General features: G+C 39.0%; 1 protein-coding gene across 3 annotated transcripts in view; it reads right to left on the reverse strand.

The window, feature by feature from the left end:
* Positions 1-22,147, reverse strand: part of USP25 (ubiquitin specific peptidase 25) — a 97,280-nt gene that overhangs the window by 38,854 nt on the left and 36,279 nt on the right. For 2 of the 3 annotated variants that reach the window (XM_085074873.1, XM_085074884.1), the window contains exons 4-6: positions 20,409-20,532; positions 14,301-14,463; positions 941-1,027 (exon numbers count right to left, since the gene is read on the reverse strand). In XM_085074873.1, the coding sequence (XP_084930999.1) occupies positions 941-1,027; positions 14,301-14,463; positions 20,409-20,532 (374 nt within the window). The remainder of the gene's footprint in view (positions 1-940; positions 1,028-14,300; positions 14,464-20,408; positions 20,533-22,147) is intronic. The other variant, XM_085074889.1, reaches the window with a different exon arrangement.

The following is a 22,147-nucleotide window of genomic DNA, read 5'->3' on the forward strand; positions in this document are numbered from 1 at the left end:
TTTGCTAGTGAACATTCCAGACAAGCCTGAAGGGACAAATAACTACAAACAGGCTGACAGCACACTTCCTTGTTTAAATCTGACAAGAGAGGGGCAACAGGCAATAGTCTCATTTACTGTGAGGGTGGTGAGGCACTGGCACAGGTTGCCCAGAGAAGCTGTGGCTGCCCCATCCCTGGAAGTGTTCAAGGCCAGGCTGGATTGAGCTCTGAGCAACTTGGTCCAATGGATGGTGTCCCTGTCCATGGCACAGGGATTGGAACCAGCTCATCTTTAAGGTTCCTTTCAACCTAAACCATTCTATAATGCTAATTTCTGGATATGCAAAAATTCATTGCTCTGTAAATCCTTGCTAAAAACCACGCTAATCAAGTGTCTTCACATTTCATACACCTACTTCCTTTTCCCATTTCTTCCTTTCCATTCCACAGCATAGAAACCAAGAGGTCCTCATGTAGCTCTCCTCAAAGGGTGCCCATGAAGGAAGAAAAACTGGTCTGTTTTGTCCCTCACTCAATGACCATTCTCCCTTGCCAGTATGAACTCACAAAAAACCTAATCCATGGTCCTCCCCTCCCTAATCCTTTATGAGTACCAGGATAAACATGAGAAAATTTATCCTTATAATCACCTCCTGAAAAGATCACGAGAGACAAGCTAATAACCAAAAGCTCAACCTCAGCTCATGAGTGGGGGGAACTGGAAGAAAATACATTTGCTAAGATAAGCTACACTCACATGAGAAATGTTCTGCCTCTCTCAGCACCCTGACCCATACTCTGCTGAGGCTGATGCCATTTATGTAAGATCTGCAACAAGAAGCTCAGGGAACTGTTAATTGGCCTCTAAAACCCACTCTGATTTGAGCTACAGAACAGTGCAAAATACAAGAGAGAAATGCCCTCATCAGCCACAAGGGGAAGACAGCTTCTCGTTTTACCTTTTGGTTTCGGGGCAAATCTTGAGCATTTGCAGGAGGATTGAAATTCAAAACTAGTCTTCGAAACTCCAGCAGGTTAAATAGTGACTGAAACGAAAAAATGAAGAAAACCTTTAAGCTCTTCTACAAATAATACAAAGTTCTTCCAAATAAGCCTTTAGCAAAATAAATGAAGTGTTAAACACACACAATGTTAAATTTTATTTCAGAAGGCAGATTATTGCTAAACATATTTTCATCAGAAGACAATTATATTTGCCAGGAGAACAGCATAATAAAAAAATATCTCTGCACTTAATCACATAAAAGGAACAATAATTTTACATGATAGGCAAATTACGTTTTACAAGAGGAATTTTTTTAATTGTATAGCTGTCAGTTTTCAAATTGACATGAAACACTGTTTAGCCATCTAAAATTCATCCTGTAGGCCCTCTATCATCTACTCCTCTGTGCATAGACAGTACATCTCTGCATAAGCAACTTCCAGTTAGCTGAACTTCTTGCATTCTGTCCTCTCCTCTCATTCCTATATGATCTGAGGGATGTACATTAGAGTAAGGAAATTGGGTTATGCATGTCTGCAGCTAAGGGACTGATAACACTCCCATCCTATGGACACTAAGACATGAAAACTGTCTACAGGCAACCCACAAAGAACTCCACAGTGTAAGACAGAGCCTTGAGCCAAAAGAGTGGAAGAACAAGACAACACTGGGCTGCAAAAAATAAAAGTCCAAATCATTGGCTGAGAAGTGGAGGCCTCAGCACTAAAGGAACTACATCACTGCTTTTCTGTACAGACAAAAAGCATTGTAACTAAAAATCACTTCACTACAGAAGAGCATTTTGATGAAGCCAGGGTAGCAGGAAAGGTCTGAAACATCTTAAACATGCTCATCAGAGAAGCACAGGAAAGATTTGCCTTCCTATTTGTACCTTCTGGGTTTTACAATCTGTAATTAACTCTCCTCCCACCCCATCATGTATCTTAGCTGTTTGTTTTGAAAAGGCAGAGTTTGCTTATCCCAGAAATAGACTTTGATCCCAGAACTTGTCCTACCCATGTAAAGATTTAAGTCACTGATCGCAACAGGTTTAATAGGTTTTCAAACCCACAGTGCCAAGTGAAATGCAAAGTGTGAAGAGGTTCTGTATTTATTGCAGTAATTTAGAACCTATTGGTAGGAAAAAAAGGTTGTTTAAAAGTTGCCATGTTCCTGACTCTCCTTGTTTAAGACCCTGTACAGAGTCTAACCTTTTCCCATACCCCACAGTATACTTCATTCCAAAGAAAATGAAGAGACTACCGTTGTCACACTTTTTTTTAGATTTAAAAAGTGTAAAAAACTTTAGCCAAAAAACCACCTTTCTCACCTTGCTAAATCAAGGCAGACAACAGTAGTCAAACTTTTTTTTTGTTTTGCTGTTCAAAATACATGTTCCCCTTTTATCCATCCTTGCAGAGAAGGGAGATTAAAACAGAGTCCTTTGTTTACTTACGCAAAGCACAGAAAATGTTAATATTTAATTCAAGTGTCAGCCTAGAAGCTGATACTAATTGAAGTTATGTCTCATGATGTAACAGCATTCCAGTGGTGGGCTCTTCATCAAGCAAAACATAGCAATGTTTTATGTACAAAATAAACCAACTGCTGAAATATAATGTCCAAAGGCGGAATTCTCTCCATAACTAATCCGAGTGCCATCAAAGTGCCATGCAGATGAGCAGGCCAATTCCATAATACAAATATCTGAATTACATACAGAAAAGTTTTCTGTACTCAAGTTCAGCATTTTTGCCTGGCATTCAATCCACAACTTTTTTACAAAAATTCTATTTAAGTCAGAACTCTAAACTGAACACATAAATCCATGCTTTCCAACTGACCTGAACAAACCTATTTGTGCAATCTGCTGAGAGTAATTCAGAGGACTGTCCAATTTGCTCTTTTCTTCTTCAGCCTTGCACTATTCAAATTTTCTTATATAAGATGTTTAGTTATTAAACTTCTCTCCAGAACAGGTTAGACTATGCATGGTTGTTTTGAGATGCAGCAGAACCCGCATAGTTCATCTGCTGCCAACACCACTAATGCCAACAGGAAAGTGTCATGTTGTAGCTCTCCTATACTGAGCTAAATCAACTTAAGGACGCTTCTATCTTCATTATTTAAAAAAAAAAAAAAAAAAAGATAATTCCCCAGTGTAAGTGTAAACAAGGGCCTGAAAGCAATTAATTTTTGTGCCCAAAGTACGTCAGTGAGGAACCTGCAGCTCTGAGTAAGGAGATAAAAATGAGCTCAGCCAAAGCCCAGCAGAGATCTCCCAAGGCCAACCAGCCCAGAGCAGAGAAAGGATAAAAAGCAAAACAATTTCTGGCTTGCTGAGCCATCTTCTGTCCAGGCTCCCTGCACCCAGGATAAGTAGCCCATGAGGCAGAAGCTGCTCTTCTGCAGCCACTGAGAGATGCAGCAGAGACTGTCCCTGGCCTGAGTGCCACTCACCAGCCCCAGTCTAAAGCTCCAAATGCATTTGTTTTCCAAACACATTGCATGGAGCACCACCTCACCTCTTACCCACTTGGTTTCAGCTGTACAAAGGTGTCAGGAGTCCCAGAGCAAGAAAACAGGCTGGATCTAAAAGGTGGATACTTCACATCTACTGCCCTTGATCAAATACCCTTACAATTTACCAAAGCCTGCACAACTTATGTATGGAAGAAAAACTCTCTATAAGGTGGGTTTGTGGGTTTTTCCCCCCCAGTGTATTTAAACCATTTCAAAGCTGTTATCTGGAAACTTGACCAAGCTAAGGTAAGTTACACCAATTCAAATTACCATCAAAATCAACAGATTTTTAGAGTACTGTAGATTTTAGAGTAGTTGTATTATGTCAATTTCAAGGGCTAAACAAGATATTAAAATAAATAAAATAAAACAAGAAAATAAAAGAAAATAAACAAGAACAGAAATCCAGTGTCAATTTAAGGCATTCATATCAGCAATGGTGAATGGCAACAGACATATTGTGGCTTTCCCCTGTTATAGGTAGTTATGATGTATTTTCAGTCATACCAGAAAGAACTAGGTAGAGTTGTAGCTTCTATACTATAAGATTCACTTTTCTCAGTAACACTTACTTACATCAAGTCCAAACACAATTTTTGAATGTAAGTTACCTCGGTTTGCCTTGAAACACTCATTCATTTTTCCCCCCTTAAAGTCTATGATTATCAAATGTAAGAACTTTGGCAGAATTTAGGTTGACTGAGTAAAGGATTATTTCTTAACATTCAAGAACTGCCATGCTGCATTAATGCTGCAAGAATATAAATCAGTCAGCATATTAAATCTATAAATGGCTGGCATGGAACACAGGTCATTAAAAGCCACCAGCAGAGTCCTAAATTAATAGTTACTGATAACAATAATACTTAGAGCGTAGGAAAATACTTCATCTGAGTCTAGATAAAAGATGACCCAATCAAGCTGCTGCAGAAAGCTTCGGACGGACTCTCTGATAGATTTTTGCAAGTTCTGTAAGCAGAGGGCACTAAAATTGTCCACAAGAACTGTGATTTCTTAATATGGATCACCTTCGTGCAGGTTTACATGAAAACCTAAAGTTCATAATACCACAAACATAGACAGCTTCCCATTGAAATTGCAAAGGTTATGCTTGGAAGGACAGAGGGAAGACGGGACAGAAGGAAGAAAACAAAAAACCAAATATATCTCACTAGGAGAACTTGAAAAGCAACACTTGGCAAGGAAAAAGAAAAGCACGCATTCCTACAGAGCTCCTAAACAAATTCCTTTAGGTACTGGCATTTAGCTAAAACATGATCTTGTGTAAGTTGAAAACTTATATATATATCGGCATGTCACAACATCCATTTTCCTCAATAGTCATCTGGGGCCTTTTATACATTTCCAATTTGATATTTATTCAGATTTTAAAGCCACAAAGCAGAGACCGTATCTACCTTCATTTTGTATAACAAGCAGAAAGCAGTCTTAAATAGAGAATATGTTATTGCAGTTCTAAAAATAAAAAGAAAAAATAGAGCTCCATGTAATGAAGTATATTATCTGGAATAGTTTGCCTCTGCCAACATGACAAAGTAGACATGTTCTTACTTCACTTTATGAACAATTTTGGTGGTTTATGGTATATATAGCCAGCTTTAGTGGGATAGATCAGGTGTTATTAGCATTAACATTTTATTCATGTTAATAACCCAAATCAAAGAAAAACACAAAACTATGGAATATATGGTCCTACCTGCATGCATTGACATGTTTCCTCCAATTGAATAAAGAACTTGAAATTTAATAGTTATCAATAGTTGAAGAGCTAAGGTTCAAAGTAAAAATAGTCCTAAATATTGCACAAATTAGTGATTTAACACTCCTGTGCCCCTCCAATTGAGTATTAGTGTCCAAAGCTCTATATTGCAAAAACATGAGCCACTTCATTGACAGCTGAGTCCAATTCTCGCCAACTTGTAAGCCTTTTGGACTCTATATCCCTATATCTTAAGAGAATTGGGATTGTTCAGCCAGGAGAAGAGAAGGGTTTGGGGTGACCTAACTGTGGCCTTCCAAAACCTGAAGGTACACTACAGAAAAAAATGGAGAGAGACTATTTACAAGGGCCTGGAGTGACAGGACAAGGGGGAATGGATTCACACTCACAGAATAGACTTAGATTAGATATTAGGAAGAAATTTTTTACTGTGAAGATGACAACGCACTGGCACAGGTCCCATCCCTGGAAGTGGTCAAGGCCAAGTTGGATGGAGCTCTGAGTAACCTGGTCCAGTGGAAGGTGTCCCTGCCCATGGCAGAGGGTTGGAACGAGATGACCTTTATGATGCCCTCCAACCCAGGCCATTCTGTGATTCTAATTTGGGAGAGTCACTTCTCTCTCCTCTTTAAGACTTTCCACACTTTTTCTATTTATCGATCTATGTTTTTCCTTTTTGGTTCATATTCTTGAACCTACTTTCTCACAATGAATTCCATAAAGTGGCTGCTTGTTGCTACCACACCACTTGGTCTGTTTGGCACAATGCTCCCTTCCACACTGCTCCTCCTTGTAACTTACTCTGAGCTTGTCTCCCACTCCACCTGTTTGTGTCTTACTCCTGTTAAGTGGTAAATCCTATTTCCAGAACAGACACTAATGACAAGCATTAAGAAAAATAGGAAGTCACCCAAAACATAGTTCTGTGCTTCTTTATATGCATTGAGAATTTGGCACAGTCCAAAGCTTCTCTCACATTCTTTACAAAACTTCATGTAAGGAAGAGAGAAGAGAAATGAGGAAAGCCGTTTCAAAGCTGGGACATGGGCAGGCTCCTGTTCAGACTTCACTACAAAAGTATAGGACGAGGAGTTTTCTTTCTCTCTTCCCCTCTGAAACAAAAAACTACAGACAGATATGACACTGCCTAATGACTGAACTTCAGTACAACCACCCCATTCAGAGTTCAGGAAAACATTCAGCAATTTCAGAATCACACAGAGATTCAATCCCAGGCCTCAAATGCTTGGAAAGTACCTCTAAAAGGACATTTTTAATTAGAAACAGGCAATCAATTAGCATTTCAAACTGCTGAAAACACAGGTATAAAATGCAGTTTTAAGCCATCATGTCTTACATTTCCAAAAGGCTGAGGTGCAACATGGACGAAGATGGAAAACAGCTTGCATATTGTTTGAGCTAGAAAGTCAAACTAAGACCACTAGCAGGCTTGGGTTAAGTCAACATTTTAAACAAACAGCTCACCATGGCATTACCAGCCTGCATTTAGAGAACATTTACTTGTTTATAGCAACAAACTCAGAACATTTCTGCAATTCAGAAGACAGCTAAGTATGATATGTGTCCAGAAGAATTCACTTTATGCTTGTGTCTTGGCACATACTAAAAAATGCCATTCAACCACTCCTTTATTACATGGTCAAACCAAGAAAAAAAAAATCTGTTGGGACATAAAATAACAGCCAACATTTCCTTACATGGTTACAGTTTTCAACTTCTTGCCTAAACGAAGCAAGTGATGTAAAATTAAATAACACACCTAAACAATGCATCCTGTATCCTTTAATTAAATGAGCAACTATTTATGAGTTAAAGTGAAAGCCACGATCCATTAAAGCTTTCCATACCTTCAACAGCAAATTTCACAATATTACATCTCACTAAATATAAGTTAAAAGTCTGAAATATCTCACAAGCAACCTGAGAGAACCAGAGACCACAAAAACACAAAAAGCACAAAAAGGAATATCCCATTAGCAAATATAGGACGACTGAATCTGGAAGTGACAGGTTCACTTTATAGGGAAATGGAGTGACAGAGGAATGGTAAGCAAGAAACTAGATTTCCAACAACATCATTCCTCTGCCCACAAAACTCTACAGAACAGTTTATATCATATATCCCCCACCAACCCCTGAACCAGGCTGTTCCACAGTGAAAACAGTGGAAAGAAAATATTCCATCAATGACCATTTTAACTCAAATGGGGATTAAGCACTGAATGTTCTTCAGCCTACACTGCGTGCCCAGGGAAGCAAGGGACTGACGTACAATATATGTATGTGTACCTTTAATTATATAACCCTAGGCTATTTGGTGTTAATGCACTACCACATCATCCACCACAATCCTTTCCATTCATCATGAAAAATGGAAGAAACATAAAATAATGCAGAAGTTAGATATTTGTGGTAGCCTGCTTTAAAGATGAACAATATTGGTAAGAACAGTAGCTGAGCCACCAACTGGAAAGAAAATACTTGCTTGATTCTCACCCATCAAGCTGGTTCACTTCCTCCCAGAACTAGAAGACTAGGATCAAAGGAGATCCTAACCCCACATATATTGACATCAGGAAAACAAGAAGGCTGCTCCCAAACACAGTGCAACAGAGTAAAATGCCAGAAGTGGTGTTAGGGACCATGAGAAAAAAACTTAAAGAGTACCCCTGGAGAGTTATGTTTGTTACCTTTATTCAGCAAGCTACGCACTTTTGGGAAGAAAAACAAAAATCTAATTTTTGAGACTGATCAGACTCTGACAGACTTACAAAGAAAAGAGTGTGGAGATGCCAAGCCCCTCAGGATACCTCATTTGGTAAAGAATGGGGCCGCAATCCAGCCCTCTGGAGGTCATGAGGGAAAGAATGCACATGATACATGAGGAATGGGACTGGAGGAAGGGGAAACAGCAGCATTTACAGTACAGTTTTCACTGATTCCTTACACACTTCCCTCCTCCCACAGAAATCTGCCTTGGCACACTGAGTCACTGACACTCACTAAATGACCTCAGATCTCCCATGTCACTTTTGCCATAGGGCAGGTCCTGCCAGGACATTACTTCTTGACACGACCAGAACCCTACTGGCACTCCAAAAGTTAGTCTGGTGCAATGTCTTACAGCAAAAATCTGGGGGAGAACTTGCACAGCCAGCAAGCCTAAGACATGATTCCAACAACACATCCATGTCCTGTGAGTTATTTGCCTTCTACATCCCATGTCCTGCAAACTTTTAACTTATGCTCAGCACGGCACAAAGGAGCTGCTCTATAAGTTCTGTAAATGTATTATTTCTAAGCTCTTTTCAGGCTATAAAGTCTTGTAGCCAAGAAAAACTGTGATGTTACCTTTTCATAAGGGAGCCACTAAAATCTACTGCAGAAAAGTAAAAACATACAGTGGTGTATTTATGTTTTGTTTCTTTAAAGAACTTGATATCTTAAGTTCTATTTCAAGAGCAGACATATGTAGCTACAATAATGAGAATTTTTAAAAATTAATAAAAAAAGACAACACACAATCAACCTAGAAATATTCTAAAGCCTCAAGATTTATGGGTCTTTTTATAAATGTTAATCTAACTAAACAGTACCAAAAGCATTCATGGGTGAACTCCTGTCCCAAATGTAGGTTTGTTACAAGTTCAAGAAGACATAGAACAGTCATTGAGGAACTTGACTAATTTCCGGGCAGGTGAGGAAGAAATGAATATGACTGAACACAGTTTTCAACATATTCTCCTGGGGACTCAGTTTTAAATTCAAGTTATTATCAATTCAGAAGTCCTCAACAGCAGGGCAGATTTTTAGAAGTCACACTGTGGGAAAAATATTACTGTTCATTTTAATGCCACTGAACGTAACTGTTGAAAGCAAAACTTTGTTTTGTAGCTCTCTGAAGAGAGCCTCTCCCCTTTCCCTGCAGAAGAGGATAACTTCCACATGTGCCTGTTTCTCTAAGGCACAAAAAATATACAGGTTAAAGGCAGCATTTCCAGCAATGTGTGAATCTTGTTAGAGTTTGCTGTCACTCGCTGCAAACTTCTCTTGAGGAATTTCATGCTCTTAATGCAAATACAACAAACCATTTATGACTGCATTTCACTAAGTGAGTTAATTGGTGCCTATAAAAAACATACATTGCAAAAGGAAAGCATCAAAATGACAATCTTTTTTTTTCCCCTTAACAAGCACCCCTTAAATAGAAGGAAGATTTTTCTTTCTTTGCAATTTAGTTTTAGATTATATTACACAATATATCACTGTGATTGGCAGTAGTTAACATTTAGATATTGTTGACCTATGTGATGTGTCAGGTTACAGAAGCCTCCCAAAGAAAGCAAGAGAATACTTCTACACAGTAAATGCAACCCAAGTAGTCAATCTGCTCTGTGGATAAATAAATATGGTATTAGCTAATGTTCTAAATTAACATGCATTGAATTTCCTACGATGGTTGCTTGAAACATAAATCTCCTTGGCTGACAGATAATATTAATAACCTAAATTTTCAACCAACTGAAGTTATAAATCTTTCAATGTTTTGCTTGAATTACATTCCATAGACCTAACTCCAGAAGTTTCACTATCCTTTAGGATCAAGCCATTATAATTCCAGACACCACAGACTTTCATATGGTACGGGCTGGTGACCATAAGAACTAGCTAGGTCTCTTCCTAATCTGTTTTCAAGGTATAAAGTTGCACACTGGGTATAAATAACATGAGATCATAGGTCTAGCATAGGTTTTTACATTCTCTGGGCTCTGCTCTTATCTCTGTGGTTAACAAATTAAAGTTTCCATGAAAACCTTTATTTAAAGATTTGCAATTTCCTCTATATATAAGTCTTTTACAGAAATGCACATACACATAAAATCAGTCATCTTTAGATTTGGGACTACTAGGAACGTAAAATCTGATTACACAACAGAGAAGGTAAAACACCAAGTCATATCAGCTCCATAAAGATCTTCATGGAAATAAAATGTTTTCTTCTATTAGCAGAAAGGCAATGTTTCTGCTGTTGCAAAAAGAGTTATCCATGTGATGGAACAAGGAAAGGGGGAGAGATGAACAAGGGAAGCATCAGAAGATCTCTAGGAAAACAGAAAATTCAAATTCCTGTTAGCTTACTAAATGCTGAAAGAAAAGAGGCCTAAGAACATAACTTCAGTGGGAAGGGGTGCCATAGAGCAATTAAAGAAATCTATGCATTTCATTACCTTCAGCATTACTTACAAACAAGATGCAGGTAAGTAAATCCTTCCCATTAAAAAAAAGCACCAAACCAACAAACAAAATGACCCACCACAAACAAAACCAAAAACCTCCAAGTCAAGCAGAACATGGATAACAGTCGACCAGTTTATGCAGTCTACTGGGATTTCTGGGTAATTTCTGAAGAAGTCATTCAACAAAAGGTTTTAACTAAGCACCAATGAGGTGAGATGGAAGGTCCAGGCACAAAGAAATAGGCAATCAAAAATTAAGAGAAGAGCAAGAGTCAACCATCTGTTCCAGCCTGAAAGGAGGTTACTGCAAATTCACAAATGCTGCACTGGTAAGTAAAAATCAGAAGGGATCTAAAAAGGACAGCAAGTTTTGACCATGTTTGCTCATTAAAGAGATATGCAGGGTAGTAAAAACAAGAATTGGAAAGGATGAACTGACAGAACCATCATCTGAGACTGATTATCTATGTAACAAGAAAGCTAAATTCAAAACTGCTATATGTACAGTGAAGTACATGGTGGAAAGCAACTCTGGAATTTATAGAAAATGATGGGCACCAAACTAACTAGTATTATTCAAAACTTTGAATTTATGGCAGATGGTTCCATGCCAGCATCAGATCAACCCATGAAGTAAAATCATAGTTTACAGCAGAATAAAACAATTAAGAAGGGAAGATAGAATGAAACAGAAAACATTAGTATAGAATAACAGGGTAAGTTAGCTCAGGAGATACTGATGGAAGTCTCTTGTCAAGCCTCCCTTTTGACCTCACAGGAGGTCACCAGTGAGATCAAACCAGGCTACTCAGGGCTGTTTTTCAGGCCCAAGGTTTGAAAGAACTTGCACAGCCTCTCTGGGCAGCCTCCACTGCCTGCCTGTCTTCATGGGAAAAAATGCTTCTTATATCCAGGCTTCATCTTCCTTATCTCAGTGACTCCTATTGCCCCTCGTCCTCCCAATATGCATTGCTCTAAAAAACCTGGCTCCAGTTAATCAGAGACATTTTATTCTCCATGACTTTTCAAAAATGAGAGAGTTGCCTTGCTAAGACTTTTTCCCACTGTCTCTAATCACCACTGGATGCAGTTCAGTGGGTCCTGTGGACTTATATGGCTCATGTTTCCCCAAGTAACATCTGACTCAAATCTTTAACCTCTGTTCAGGAGTTCCCTCAGCAATGTACAATGATCTTGGAGATCTCACTGGTAAATACTGAGGCAAAGCCAGGCACTGAGTACCTCACCTGCTCTACTCAGAAATAAAACCAAATTCTCCTCGTCCAGCCTTCCATGAGGAGTGTAACATGAAAACCTTTTCTTGTTACCCTAGACAACCTTTGAGACACCAACTCTAGGTCAGCTTTCATTTTCCTCATACCATCTCTACATGCCTGGACAACATGTCCAGTCTCCTCCTCAGCAGCCTATCTGCTTCCAGATCCTGCACACTACCTGCTTGCACTGAAGCTTGGCTGTGAGCTCCCTGAGAGCAGAATGGACTCTTATGGCTATCAGGGAATGCTGTCAGCTTTCCTAAGCATCTCTGCCCTTCCAAGCTGCCACTTACGGAATCCAAGATACCAAGTTCCAGAAGAAGACAGTCTGCTCTCCTGAACACTGGATCTGGATCCTGTTATTCCTTTTTCACTCCCATCAGGATCTTGAACTCCACTATTTCATGGTTGCTGCTGTAGTCAAGACTACCCACGTTACTCTGTCTCTCATTTCAGGGAACAGTGAATTCAGCTGTGCATCACCACTAGCTGGCCCATCAGTACTCACACCACAAAGCTGTCCCTGATACCCTCCAGAAATCTGGTTTGCTTTTGTCCTGCTGTATCAGACCCAGAAAGGGTCAGGATGTTTATTAGTTTCCCATGGGAATCACAGACTGTAATCCAGAGACTTCCTTGCCTTTCAAGAAGGCTGTGTGCACATCCTCATCTTGAGGAGGCTAGTCTGTAACAGACTGATCACAGTGGCACCTTTACCAGCCTCTCCTCTGATCCTAATCCACAGACTCATCTTAAACTGCCACCTGGTCCCACACGAGTTCCACACACATTTGAGCTACTCCTTCAGGAGGAAGGCAGTGCCTCTCCTTGTCATCCCCATTTGTCTTTCCTGAAGAGCTTGTATCCCTCCATCATACCACCCCAAATTCATAGCCAACTCACATCTCAAGAGCTTTCCTTGTCCCCAGCTAAAATGCTACTAGCGCTAGAAAAGATCTGAAGAACAGCAACAAAGCTGATCAGAGCATAGAACAGATTCAATAGGTGGCAGTTCAGCATCCAGCCTGGAAAAGAGACCACTCAGGTGCTGAAAGAGAGTAGGACAACAGCCCACAGAATTGTAATGGCAATCAACTTCTGTTTGGTCCACCAGGAGACATGGAGGGTACTAGACAAAGATAGTGGGAGCCAGGTTCAGAAAATCAAACAAAATCAAGACAGTTCTTCATGCAATAGGAAGCACAACTGTGGAATTCCTACACAAAGGTGCCTATGGGTGCAAGAAGTTTGCAAGGTTCAAGGAAGACAAGTACATACAAGGGAGGTCCCCTGCAGTTTACCAACTAAATAAACTGCAAAGGATTAAAATAACTCTTCCGAGACAAAAGTAGTGGGAGGCTCAGGAGTGTTTTACCAGAGCAGTATCATGAGTACTGTTTGTACTCCTCTGTGAACATCCATTTGTGGAAACTGCTGGGCAGAACATTGATCTAAATGGACTCAGCCGGAAGTACAACAGCCATCTTTCAACAGCCAGTATGAAAGTAACAGTATTAGTGTATCTGGAGTGCTTCAGCCTGACAGTAATTTGTTAAAAATGGGTATTAAATATTTTATTTTCTTCCTCTCAAAACCTCAGACTATGAAAAGCTACAATACTCTGAATTTGTTTCTTGTAGACTAAAAATAAATTTCCCACTATTTTATTCCAGTTTCATCCTCAGTTTTCTTTGGGTTAGGATGCTTTTCAGTAGATCTACAGATTATTTACAGAAACATACACGGGTTAAGCAATCCCTTCTAAAAAAAAAAAATCTCCTAAAAGATGGATTGATAAAGTTTATATACATCCATTATTGATATTAAAACATTAGCTTTCACCAGGCAAGCTGCAATATCTGTACTCATTTCTCTACTCAACTTATCTTTAAAAGAACAGCACACACACTGATTGCATTACATAAAACAACCAAAATCAGATGCAATTGCACCCATATCAGACCTTCCTCTTCGTTCTTCTGAAGTTTCCTTCTGTATCAGTTATTCCTCCTTTTACCCTACCCAGCTATGTATCCCCTTGCAGGCATTCTAGTAAGCATTCCATGACTGAGTGTGTCTCATTTCCTCTACCTACCTCCATTGTCTGCCACCCCTTTTCAGTCATTTGCATGCACTCCTTTTAATATAAAAAGTCGGTTCCTCATCTGTAATCCCATTTTCCCATGGTTTTACATATCCACAATTGTCACTGATGTCAGCATGAGCTGCACACACCCAGGATCTTCATAGAGTCAATTCCTTCAACAACTTCTTAATAAGAAATATTTTGAAGCTTCACTTAGATATGTTTACCAGTACTTTCTACACTTCAATCTGACTTATGGATGGATACGTTAAGAGATGTAAAAAATATGCAATGCTCAAAACCACCTCATCCAGTAGCCTAAACTTTCCAGGAAAACAGATTATTTTAAGTTATTCACTTAAAATGAGCTAACTCACCTCCCAATAGACACAATGAAGAGAGCACACAGCTAATTGAAGAGTGCTTACCTGAATGACAGCACTAAACCAACACGTGTTGCCAACATTCTTTAATCCTACTGGGCAGTTGTCTTGCCGCTTTCGATCATAAGGGTTTGGAGAGTCACTCCATACCTCTGGATGGGTCCTCTTTAAACTTGCTTTATTTTCTGCAATACTGGCTTCTAGAACTCTTCAGGAACAGAAGGGAGGGAAAAATGTGAGGAAAAAAAAACTCCAGAAAAACAAAAAAACCCCACCACCAAGTAGTAAAATACATTCAGGTAGAAATACAGACATCATAATGACATCATTCACTTATTGATGCTGAGCAACATACACAATATATTATATGCAATAACATGTCTTTAAAGGTAAGATGCTATTTTACTTTTAGCCATGCTACAGTAATTCCATTACCTTTTAGAAAATGGTATCAGTGAGTGAATGAATCTCCTGTGAGAGCTCTAGATACAAGAGCCATGTCTGCAAGCCATCAATTATTTAAGAACCAGATTCAAACAGGATGGACAAATTTTAGGCAGCACTAATAGCATAGCTTTCATCTACAAATGCTGTTATTGCTATGCGAAGCACAAAGTCACCAATCTCTCATTTACTGACAGAAAGCCAAAGCTAGCTAGGCAACTTTCAAAAATGAAAGCAGTTTTCTGAGTTTCCATTTCTGCAACTTATGCAACTGTGTTAATCACTTTACATGGCAAGTAATTACTTTATGAGCCATGGAAAGACATCTCCCCACAATTTTTCAAATGCCACCCAACACTTTAATTGTATGCTTCAATGACCACTTTCTTTGCTGGAAACTGTTCCTATGTGTTTTATGCTGAATATCCATATTTCACATGACAGTAAGATCAGATGGGTGTAAAGCTCTCCAACTGAAGCTCCACTCAACACATTATTTCTCTATCAGCACATATGCTTAGCCTGGTGACAAGGTACACCTTAGAAGCAATTTGTGGTAGGTATATTCTAAACAGAAGGATGGAGATGGATGCACTGAGGTCATGTAACAGTGGCTCTAACTCGCAAGGCAAGAGCCTGGCGTGTGCACTACTGACACAGTAGTCACTGCCCCCAGCCATCTAGTCCAAGTCTCAGGCAAAAGGCTGAGCTGCTCTCCAACATCAAGCACAGGATTTCCCAAGCTGCATCATGAGCATCTAAGCAGTCTGAGCAGCATGAAGAGTAGCACCCTCTCAGTCCTAGATTCACTAAACACCAAAGAAAGGCAGGTTTAGCTTGGTCTGTAAAGGGAGCTCCTAAAGGACAAAGTTTGAACATTTTAGAAAAAGCACAGAAAGTGACAGCCCCCTCCCCATAATTGCTCAGTTTCCTAACTACATCTTTATTTCAAGCTATGTGCCGGTCAAAGAACGAAAAGGTATCTTACCAAGAACTATGAAGCAGCATATGAATATACTGCAGATAACTGCTCTGGGGGACATAATAATTTGTCATCAATACTTATTTTGAAAATAAGGCAATAAAAAAAGAGGCATTCTAAATTTGAGACCATTTGATACAAATACCACTTTTGTATCAATTTGTCTCAGGAAAACCTAAAACAGGTAATTTCCTAAGGATTAACCAACTTAGTTTTTTACACCACCTTATAAACAGTACTGAAAGGACAGGCATATAATCCACTAAGACTCTCTGGTTTGACATAGAGCTACTACTCTTCAGTAGCTGATTGTTCTAGGAGTCTTTTCTACTAAGAATATCCCAAAATGTAAAGAAGCAGTCAAATTCATTTCCCTTTTCACTGATACAATCCTTCAAAAGTGTTAGATGACCTGTGTATCTCCACTTTGAGAGCAGAAGTTGGTCAATGGGGACACTGAAATCAATTTAAAAAATATCATACATAGTTCAAATAATTTCTCATGCAGGTAGAATTGATTAAAATCTTGTTTAAACTAAATTGAAGGGACCTTTAAAACTGGCAGGAAGATTGACAGACTGGAATAAATTTAAATGATGTTGTAATAGGACTACAACACCTACTTCACACCACTTGTGATACAGGTAAACAATCAAACTTCCCTTTTTCTTTCCCCCCCAAGCTCAAGAATATTTCAAGATTCAAGTTCAGAAAAATACATGTTCTGAAACTGAAACAGTTCCCTGACCCCATGGGTATTACCATTCATCAGCTTAAATACCTACTAGAAGTTCTTCCTTGTATTTGAGTTTGTATTTCTTTAGCAGGTAAGGGATTTATTCATCTCTAGCTCCACCTCAAATGTGTTTCCCTGTGTAAATGAAGTATTTGATTCTAAAGGCTTCATGGTATCTTTTCCTTAATTCTACTTATAACATTATCTGTCCTCAGAGAGCACACGCAATGACTGCACATTCTATGTGCCAAATTAGTTTTCACAGATGATAGCTGTGATGCAGTTAGATCAAAAATGAAAAGTGAAATAAAGCATAGTGAGCACAGTAAATAGGAACCTAATGATCAGCTCAAAAGCTACATAAATAAATTTATTTACCAGTATAGTGAGGATATCTCATACTAAAATGTCTACTATCTTACATTCATAGAGTCACAATCTGGGACGTCACCTGCATATAGAATCTTATATTGCTCGATAAAACAAGCATCCTTCCAGAGAGTTATTACAAGGGTTTAGCAATTCTGATGGCAGAGCTGAAGCCCCACTTGGCGACCCTTGGGGACAACAGCACAGTCTCCAGCACACAGCCATCAGCTACGTGCAGAGTTTGGCATCACCCTGGACTCATGGGACCTATGGCTCCCCCACCTCCAAGGGCTGCAATCTTGTTGGGAGGGAAACGTTGCAGCAAGGGTTAGTTAGTGCCAGGCTTGGCAGGAGACTTGAAAGCAGTGTTTTATTTCTCTGTAACAAGCTGGGCACAGCCAAGCAGCTTTGCAGAACTGCACAGGGCTCACCAGACAAAGCAAAAACCCTTGGGCAAGGCGAGTCCAGAGCACAAAGGTTCAGTCAAACCATTCTGAGGGAGCCCACTCAACATGCTACAGAACTCAGCTAAAAGAGCACGGAAATGTATTTGTATTGTGATTGTCTTACATTTGGAAATCCAGAAATAGACCCCTGACACTACAGCATTCCACAGTCTCACCTTAGATCTACACACACACTGCTTAAGCACAGTGCAGAGTCCCCAGCAGTTTCAACGACCATGATTAAATAAAGCCCCGGGGATGTGCACATCCTTACCACTGACAGCATGGACTCATTTTTATAAGGACACTACCACAGGCACAATGGAGGCTGGCTGATTTCTCCTTCCAGTAATATCTCACTGGCTTCCTAGTGAAGCCCTATTTGGCCGGCTTCAGACTCCTTCAATCCAGGAAAAGTAATATAAACAGGAGAAACTTTTCACAATAGGAAATACACTGCTCAGGCACATTTCCCTGGGCGATTTAAAGAGGAAACAGTAAAAGACATTATAAACGTGCCATGTACGAGATGTTCAGCTTGGACACTTGGACATTTCAGATGCACTCCTCTCAACACCTACACAGTAATCAAATCTGTCCTCATTAAGTAGCCTAAAGCAATTACATTCAGGAAGACAAAATTCTACGTGCATTACAACATTAATTACACAAGTCAAGAAATTCCATTAATTCTCCCTTGGAAACCCTAACAAAATCTGTGCAAATTAGGTTCCAAGCCACTATGAATACCTTTGAAAAAATATCCTCCACACCAAAAACTATTTAAACATGCACATGGGCCTGCATTTTAAAAATTAAGTATTTCCACAGTTTAAATTTGCTTATCAACCTCCTACTTGATTTCTGCTTCTTGTTTTATCTAGAAAATCAAAAGAAATGGCTATAGCTTGACTTGTTTACAATCACAGTGTTCTACTCTTTGTTTTGAGAAGTTCTGCACAGATCCTGTGCTTTCTATTGGAGTGCCAATATTCTTCTGTGGGGTGTTAACTACAAAGTCTTTTTTTTTTTTTAAATACAACTGGTCTGAAGTTCTGTCCTCAAGGAAACTGATTGAACAGTTTGGATCAAGAATTCAAGAATTCTGAACTTCCTGTATTTGTCCAACACTGACATAATCTGCTACAAGCTCAGAGATCTTCTTGATACGTTACTGAATTGATCTAATGTCTCAATGCTGCCAAAACCTTCAAGATCCTCACTCTTCTTTGCCTCCATTCACAAGTAAAGTCCCATTCACTTCCTTCTGTCATGAAATACTATGGATCCTTCACTGAATATTTTTGTGTGCATTTGTGAAATGACTTTGTGGAACAAATGGTCCAAAGAACATTCCAGCAAGCACAGAAAATGTGGGGCAGTGCACCAAGGGGGATATGACCTGCAGCAAGCTCTTAATGGGCATTGCACATGTTACTGTGTGCAACATTGCCATTAGGTGCAAGTGTCTACTTCATAAAACCAACATTTTCTCTGTGAATAACCAAATAGATTGTCTACACGCCTTTGTACATTTAAAAAAAAAAAAAAAAAAAAAAGAAAAGGCATACTTTGATATTTTCTGCAGCCAGAAAAATATACACTGCAATTTACATAGAAAGTATTTATAATATTAAGTTATGGGCTAAGCAGATAAGACCAAGGAAGGGGTTTTAGTTTCCAAAGTGAAAAACAAAGTGTACAGCAGAAGTCCTAAATCTTTGAGGTTCCCAAGAATTAAGCACAGCAGAAGTAGTCAAGGCTTGGGGAAGGGAAAAGACTGAGAAAATTTTCCATCTCCAGAAATAGGTCCATCTCGTTGAGTGCCTGACTAACTCACAACTCTGTAATTACAACAATTCTGCCCTTCAAAAAGGAACATGCCAGAACTGACCTTTTGGAAAAAAAAAAAAAAACTGGACAGAACTTCCACCATTCTCTTGTATACATGCACATACCAAGGTCTTAGAAAAAAAACAACCCCTTAAAAGCTTCTTCCAGTTATTAATGAGAATATAAATCCCTCTCATCCTTCCTTTCCCTCTCTCCTAAAATACATTATCTTAAATTCATATAAGACAGCTTTTATCACAGATGGGGGGAGGAAGAGTATGTTTATTCTTGCAATTAGCATATTTATTTTTCAAAAGGAAAAAGAAAATTACTGTTGATAATATAAATAAAGCAATAAAATATCCTTATTCTCAGAAATGGAATTTTCTAATATGTGATTTAGCCCATCAAACACAATGAACTGAGAAAAAGAATTATTGTGGTTAATCCATCCCATCTACGTTATTTTTCTATAAAATTGGTCTTTTACAAGGAGGCATTACTTTACCTCTTATCAAGGATCAAATCATTGCCTGTTTCCCTTAAAACAAGGCCAGCCACAAATGAAATACTCAACATTTCTCCATGGCCAATAACAGATGGAAAAAAAGATACATCCCTCCCACACAACCCTACACCCAGGCCTAGTTCAAGTCCCAATTACATCGTAATTATTTCAACATTACAAAAAACATACACTCCACAAAAAGTTATCATAAAATCTGATCAAAAGTTAACTCAAAGACTCATAGCACAGCCAGACTGAGAGAGTTAAGTTTATAAAACTTTAAATCCAGAACTTCACTCAAAGCTGGTACATCTTATTTGTTAAATAGGTTAATAACATACTTCATCAGCTAAAACAGAGCAGCTGCATTTACTATACTCAAGTCATAATATTAATACCCACTGCCTCAATCTCAGCCTTAGCAAAGAGGGAAGAAAATGTTATTGTAAAATGAACACTGCAAAAAAAAGGTCAGAGTATTTATTAGCCTCTTAATTATATTTTGGTTTTCTTGCTTTTTACCTGGTACACAAGAGAAACTTCTGGGTTTAGGTCCTATTTAAATATGACCACATATTCTCTATCTCCATCCACTTCCTCCATATTTAAACAAATACGTCAATATGAAACATACTATTAAATCCTAGTCCACACATAATTGACTATTTTCCAGTGTAGAACATACAATACATTAAAGCAACATCCTGAAGCCAAGCATATCAGTAGCACAAGTAAAAGTAAACAAGTTATTCTTTGTTAAAAGTTTAAAAAAGCAATACAGGCCAATCTCCAACTCTTTAATTTAATTTCTGCTTTATATAAGTTGGTTGTTTACCTGCTAATGGCTTGTTCCTCATCTGTTATTCCAGTCTCCCTGAATGCCCTGTTTGATTCCTCCAAACTCAAGGCAATTGCCCTCTGAAGATCATCTTTATCATCTCCAGTGAGATCAATCACATCTGAAAAGCAAAACTATCTTTCTCAAAATTAAAAGTGAAACAGAATGAAAGGTAAGTCTTACTGTAGAGGAAAGAGCCCATGTGGATTGCTGAGCACCATTCCAGTCCATCCCTCCTGTGCCCTATGCTTTTCCAACCATTAACCCTGCTAACACCTCCCTTCTGCCTCCAGGCCAGATAAAAACCTCAGCAGCTTGCTCTTGATATGATGGGCTGTAATTCTTCTTGCTCCTAATGTTCTTAAGTTTCACAAAACTATGGGGCCAAATTTAGGAATCCATGTTTTCTGAAAGCCTTCTTAAAGCAAAAACTTAAATTCATTACTTCAGCTACTGAGATCAGTTGCTTCAGGGAACACATGATGAAGAGACCCTTCCTTAAAAAGGATACTTTAATTGAGCAGAGTTGATTCTTCCTCCTCATGAACGAACATGTAACAGAGTTTTCCCAACACAGCCCCAGATTCTACAAGTATTTCTGTACCCTGATGAGCCAAATACTTTCACAGTTTCATAACAAGTGGGAGAGTTCCTTACTCAACCTAATTATTTTCTATCCTGTCTGTGCATTCCTTTTCTGAACATATTTAAATCCGATTTTTGTCTACAGAAAGTATTGCATCTCAACACGAAGAAAACAAATACTGGAGACAAAATGAGGATCCATATTTGGATTAATGGGGAATGCTGGATGGACTACTGACCATCAACAGCCCTACTCCTGCCTCCTTCACCAGCTCTTACTATCTAAAGGATCAAATACTGATATCCTGCATAAACTTCCTTATTTCCTGAGGGCAGCAACAATATCCCTGCTCCTGATTCAGGTGAGGTCCCGCTACACACCACAACACAAATCATGTCCCCATCAGGTGCAGCCAAGCTTTTAGAGCAGCTAGAGCCTACAGCAATGTCCATCAGGTGCACAAGACCTTCAGAAAAGTCAAGGGCACTGATTATCACCATTTCAAGGGTCAAAAGTCTCATTTCCCAAGTCAGACAGACAGAAATAAAGGCAAAGTGCAAAAGAGACTTTTGTGTGCAGTATCAGAGAGACATGCACATAGAGCATAATCTGGTTTGAGTCTCCCTATTCCAAGGCAAAGTTTACCCAAAGAGTTCTGAAAGGGACTTGTCTCTAGCCTGGGGTTTGGCCATTAGAAGCTGAAAGGCTCTGGCAGAAAGAGATCCAGATTTGAAACTGGCAATTGCTCACCAAGAAAGACAAGAGGCTTCTCTGCATTTCTCCTTCCACAGGCCGATCCAATTACTGCAAAGAACTTGTCTGTCTACATTCTGACTTTACTCCTGCATGGGCTGACTTGCTGTAGAGACTGTAGATTCCTCTATCTCCCTGGTGTTTCCTTTTTTCTCATTGGATCAGAATAAAATACTGAACTTAGTATACAAAAATCACTGCCATAGCCATGTATGAACAGAAATCAGGATGACCTGTCCTTGCAGAAAGCTGAAATGTTAAAGAAGTTGTAAAGAAACTTTGCTGTTAACACCAGCATCTTCAAAACCTAGTTTTAAACTCAGCCCTGCTTCCTCCAAATAGTGGTTCAATTTCAGTTTTATTTAGTGAGCCTTTAAAGGGAGCACTCTTACCTGCA

This window comes from Lichenostomus cassidix, chromosome 1 (genome assembly GCF_008360975.1).
Source record: "Lichenostomus cassidix isolate B80296 chromosome 1, HeHo_3.0, whole genome shotgun sequence".
NCBI lineage: Eukaryota > Metazoa > Chordata > Aves > Passeriformes > Meliphagidae > Lichenostomus > Lichenostomus cassidix.